Source organism: Panicum hallii, chromosome 4 (genome assembly GCF_002211085.1).
Source record: "Panicum hallii strain FIL2 chromosome 4, PHallii_v3.1, whole genome shotgun sequence".
Taxonomy (NCBI): domain Eukaryota; kingdom Viridiplantae; phylum Streptophyta; class Magnoliopsida; order Poales; family Poaceae; genus Panicum; species Panicum hallii.
Window position 1 is genome coordinate 43,611,097 of NC_038045.1, and position 5,984 is coordinate 43,617,080.

The window sequence follows — 5,984 nt, forward strand, 5'->3', positions numbered from 1 at the left end:
GGAGACGGAGGCTGCCGGTGCGAGCCCGAGGCGGAGGCAGCTGCCGTCGGCGCGAGCTCGAGGCGCAGGATGCCGGCACGAGCTCAAGGCGGAGGAGTCGGCCGGCGGCGAGGAGCATACGGCCGGGGCGGAGGCAATCGGCGACGAGGAGCGTGTGGCCCGAGTAGAGAGGACTGGCAGCAGGAGGGAGGCCGGCCCATAGCGCGCGAACGGGGGTGGGAGGGAGGGCGATGTCAGAACCGAGGCTACGGCATTGCGCACATAGCATAGAATATTCTGGAATAAAGGATAGGAAATGTCTCATACCTTATATCTGTTGTAACTACTTGTATACAAGTAAAATTAGTGGGAACAGAAGAAAAACTACCCGAGTAGTGCTCGAGTAGGATTTCTAAGATCGTATCGGGCTAGAATTCTATGTAACCCAATCCCCCGGACTATATAAAGGCGGGCAGGGACCCCCTCCAAATGATCATCATCTAAGACAATACAAACCACTATACAGAACGTAGGGTATTACGCATATCGCCGTCTGAACCTGTCTAAACGTTATATTGTTTGCACCTTCGAGTTTCTGATCTCGGCGATACCCTGTGTACAAGTCTCCTACCTCAGGGTATACCTAGGTAAGCTTGCCGGTAAAATGCCGACAATTGGCGCGCCAGGTAGGGGAGTTCATTGAAGATCCATCGGCGAACTCGATGGCATCGCTCAACTTCACTAGCGCCGTGCCCGAGGAGGGCACGACTTTCATCTTCAGCTCGTGGGTCTGCGTCGCTGATGGCGCAGACGACTTCCATCGGCACCTTGTTGACAACGCGAAGCTGGAGGCTCCAGCAGCAACTCAATGCAGTGATCTCGACGAGTCCGTTGACAACCTTGGCGAGATGCTGCTCCCTGACCTAGCTAGGGATCTCGAGGAGCAGTCCGTTTTCAACGCGACTTCAACTTGTGCTGCACCAGGCTTCCTCAGATCAGATCCAATCTGGCCTGAAGGATAGCGTACCCTATTCACCTTTGGGTTACGCAACGCGGCCACTGTTTACCAGGAGGCCACACGGTTTGACTCCCTATCCGCATTGGAGGAGGACTTGGATCATCTACTCAAAATCGGAAAAGATGAAGCCACCGTCGGGAGGTTCCTATCTTTGACGACTACAACTCGGACTCCGACGACGGTGTGGTGCCTTTTATGGGCGGTCACCAAGGCCTGATGATCACATCAACGCCACAAGATCGTTTTGTTTGGAGGGCAAGAAACCCTCTGAACTACTCGGAAACGACGTTCGCCTTGTGACGCACCTCGATACATTGCCTTACTTAAGGGTAGGCCCCTTTCCACCATCATCGAAGAAGGGACCGCGCTGGTCAACTACAGCTCCGACGAGCACACCTCACACCACCACATCTTCATGGTGGAAGTAGAAGGCGAAGGCAACGGAAACCCCAACGAACTACTCAAGCAAATCTCCGGTGGGAGGAGCACACGGCCGGCTGCCAGTGGCTGGTGGCCGGAGCGCAAGGGAGCTGGCCGCGGGAGAGCGGCGTGTGCAGCGAGGGAGAAGGGGATAAGGAGGAGAGAGAATGTGAAGAAAAAATAAGAAGGAAAAAAATAAGAATAATTTGGACATTTCATCTTTTAGACAATATGAAGAAGCCGTTTTACCAAACGTTTTACAAAATGGCTTAAGTTTCAAAAAAAACTGTTCCACCAGAGCAGCCAGAGCTATTTTTCAAGAAGCCGTAGTCGTACCAAACGGATACTTATTTGTGATGGGAGTTAATACGGTTCCGTTTGTTTCAAATAGAGATTGTGGATTCCAAATTCTACAATCTCTAGCTGAAACAAACATGCAGCTTTATTTTGAGCTCGGATTCAACAGTCCGGCCGTTTGCTCGGATTCAACAACCCAAACAATTCTATCCACTACCTTTTTATTTCAGATCACGTAGCCTTGAGCTTAAAGACAACCTTCTAGAATCCAGATTTACGCAATTCATGATGATGTACAAAATGGGAGGACGGAGGAGGTAGTAATCGTCCCCATCGCAACTAATCAAATCAATATACCTTGCTTGTGACTTGTGAGGCGATGAACATGGACTTTGCATAGACTAGGGTGCATTGGGAGTCATCCCTTTCTTCGCCGGAGTAAACGTGGAGAATTCCGATCTTTTTTGCCTAGCTGAACGGAGAAGAAACGGATGGAATAATGGAAGCTTCCATGACCAAGGGCAAGACACAAGGTTTAGCACATATCCCCTTCGCCGTCGAAGTCGTTGCCGGGTACGTGCGTCGTCGTCGGCCGGACCACGACAGGTGGCCGGCCGTTTGTGTCTTTGTTTACCCGGCTCGTGTCGTCGTGATAGTGCCCCGTTGATTCGGATCTTCCCCCCTTTTCACTTGCATTTTCTTTCGTATTCTTTGCAACAACGTACCGGTACCATTCAACGGTCCTGCCCTTGGCACGTCGCTGTCGCCGGTTTTTCTGTCTCGAGTTGGGAGAGAGGGAAACAGGGAGCCACAAAGTGCAGTGCAGCAGATGGGGTGGGGCAGCCGCTGAATTTCGTGAGCTTTTTTCTTGGTTTGTGCAAACAGCCTACTTTTGTTCTTAAGGATGCAGAGTTTTCTATTGGGATTTGGGATCGTGTGGCATCTTATTCAAATGGTCAAAGGTATGTGCAGATGATTGCGCTGGCCCATTGTAGATTTGTGCGTGCGAGCCCATGGAATTAGAAATTGCAAAGGTGCATCTTTTTTTAAAATTCCTTGAGGGCTTGTATGTGTATGGCCCATTTCTGTTTCTCGAATACTTTCTCCGTCCCTCTAGTACATAAGGCGTAACCAGCTCTGGTTTAAAATCGAGGAACCTATTTAATTCTCTCTATTAATACTAGTATTACTACATCAATGTACGTGTCTATATATAGAGCATGCTTTATATTATGGAATTTATATTATAGAATTTGAGTAAAAAGTGGTTACGCCTTGTATATTAGGACGGAGGGAGTAAACAACAAGTGAACTAACACTATGTCCAACCCTCCAAGAAAAATTTTCACTTACCGCTAGTAAATTCCATGTTTCACGATTCCCACCCAAAACATTCTCAAGTTTTCGGTGTTACAGTCTTGAGCTTTGACGACCAGAGTTTAGGTACGTTTAAACGTCACTCGAGCGGTTTAATTTAATGCGGGGAGTGGTGGACTTTTTTTGAGCGTTTTAAAGGCAATTTCAACCAAGAAACTACGAAGCAGTATCTATATCGTGCCATGTCACGTAGACACTATATAAGAAAGTATAACTTTCAATACATTATATGTAAATATGTAATTGTAGCTACAAAATAAATTCCTCCAATAATCTTTCTCCTCTCTGCACCAATCCTCTTCGTCCCCACTCTTTAATCCTATCTTAGTATTTGTGATATCTATCCCAATAAATTTCATATATATACTTCTTTAAACTTTAATTTTTTATAGGAAACTATTTGTTTGCATGAGATTCAATTTCTTAGCTTTTCACTCTTTGTCCTCTTTAGTTGCAGTGAAAATCAGCAAAATATCCTACATAAGATCATACACTGGATAAATCCTACATGACATCATACACTAGATTATTGGAAACTATACTAGTCATAGCTATTAAGACTGCGCTAAAGGCCCGAGCCGTAGATTGCTCGTCGGAGGAGCACTGCAGCTACATCGGAGAAGCCCAAGGCCGGATAAAGATTCCTATACACGCATAAAGTGCTGAAATTTTTTCTGGCAAACCCTAGATCGAATGCAAGGAGAGGCTAAAACACTCGATTGCGTGTTAGCTTCTCCCATATACGTTCGAGGCAAAAGGGACGTTTCCAACACCGGGCATCAAAGCCGATCTTCTTAATCTGCAATAGGTAAGGTGTAGCTGCTTACGGATCGAGTACACTTAGTAGATAATTGTTTCAAATCCTACTAGTTGACATTGTTTGGGATTATATATATATATATGTCTTGATAGCACCAGATGAACGATCGACCATATGCTCACGCAGGAACACATTGCAGGTGAGTCAGACAGCGCTTTCATGAATTGATCAAACAAAGCTGCAGCTGACAATACTAGAGATAATCCCCGTGATGTTCAGTGACTGATACTCTGGCTTAAAGTATAAAATCTATCAAGAACTCTAATACATCCTTTTGAACTTTAATTTATTATTTTGTCCCTATTTAATTGTTATCCAAGTAAACAAGCCAACAATCTTAGGCCCTGTTTGGATACATTCTTATAGAGCTTTATTTAGGGGAATACTGCGGTTTTATAATTTCTTTGGTTTTGGAAGACTAATTATGTAGTTCCAAAACCATGATATTACTAAATTTGTTGATTTTTTTGGAGATTCAAAATCTCATTTCCTTTTAATTTCCCTAAACCATGGTTTTGCACGCCTCTAGTCTAGCTCTTAAACTACAGTTTCTTGGTATCATGATATTTCAAAACCACAACATTTAAAGAGCTTTAACTGTCTTACGAACGAAAAGCAATAAGGCCTTTGCTCCACCACCTCATTGCGGTCCAAATAAACTCAGCATTCTCGGAATCAAAGTTAGTAGTATTAGCTAGCTAGATATTGTTATTATTTTCTATATAAATTGTTGGGTGTCAACTACCGCTGGAGAGAGCCGTTATGCCCTGGCAAGAAGTCTGGCACGAACTGAAATATTCTCACACCGAAAAATCACATGTGGCAATCCTTGACAAATTATGTGGCACTCAGCCACTCACATGTTTTTGCATCAATCGTCAACCCTCTTCTCATAGACCTTCATCACATTTTTACCCTTTTTTCTCACTAAAAAGAATCTAACTAAAACATAAAAACTCTTACAGAAGGAAATTAAAAAGAAAAAAAAACTGCCAGGGTTCCAAGTTTCCAACGAAGAATAAGAACAAAACATCCAAGTATCCAACCATGAACACCCGACGGCGTATCTACAAGCTGATGGACTCATCTGCACGACCTGGTTTTGCTCCAAAAAAAAAAATCTGCACGACCTGGTAATTAAAACTCGCGTCGTCGCCTTCTCAGCACCTGCTGCCGCGCCGCGGCGTGCCGTGCGGCGCCAGCGGCGACGGCGAGGCCGGCGGGACGTTGCTGCCCTTGATGAACTCGAGGCACTCGGCGACGGCGCGAGCATAGAACGAGTTGGAACGCATGCACGGCGGCCGCCGCGGCGCCTTGCTGCCGTTGCCGTTCCCACCAACCTGATGAGCTCCCTTTCCGGCGACGGCGCTTGGTTTCTGGCCGCCCACCAGAAACCTCCTGCTGCCGCCGGTGGCGCCGGCAGGGGGCGAGCTGCTGCCCGCCGCGACGCGGCCCCTCGTGAGCAGCCGCAGGTTGCGCACGTAGCGGCCCAGGAGCCCCAGCAGCGTAGACAGCCTGGCACGCAGGCGGCGCACGGAGATGCGCGTCGGGCTCAGCCGGAACCCCCTCGCCGGCCGCGGCCACCGCCGCAGGCCCAGCCTCGTGTACGACGAGCACTTGGTCTGATCACCCATGATTAGCTAGCTGCTTCTCTCCCTTTCTGGATTTCCCTGGCAAGTAGCTAACACCACACCTGTCACGATCTAGCCCCTGCTATGATTGGCAAAACCTCTATCTAACCTGTGAGCTCAATCGCGTTGGGGGTGGTCGTCGAGTCAAGTGGCTGGATTTATAGGGGGGAGCTGGAGCATGGAGGTGGAAGAAGAAGACGGCAGGAAGGTTGGTGCCCCTTTGACGAGCGATCGAGAGCAATGGAGTGTGACGGCAGATTCGGGGACAGTGCGGGATTGATTAATTAGCCTAATGGAGCGTATGATCGTCATCGAGTATGGACAAAAGCGAAAAGCATCACTAGGCCAGTGCGTGCTAATGATCGTGCAAGCAAAATGTTGTTTTTATGTTTGTTTAATGTGGTCGTGTAAAATGTGAAAGGGGCGCGCCATCTGTTTACGC

The 5,984-nt window shown here is 47.4% G+C and overlaps 1 protein-coding gene across 1 annotated transcript; it reads right to left on the reverse strand.

Moving 5' to 3' along the window:
* Window positions 1–4,706: 4,706 nt before the first annotated feature.
* LOC112890261 lies at window positions 4,707–5,685 on the reverse strand. Its single transcript, XM_025957167.1, has one exon. The coding sequence runs from the start codon at window positions 5,543–5,545 to the stop codon at window positions 5,072–5,074; it is 474 nt and encodes a 157-aa protein (XP_025812952.1). The 5' UTR covers window positions 5,546–5,685; the 3' UTR covers window positions 4,707–5,071.
* Between the last annotated feature and the right edge of the window lie 299 nt (window positions 5,686–5,984).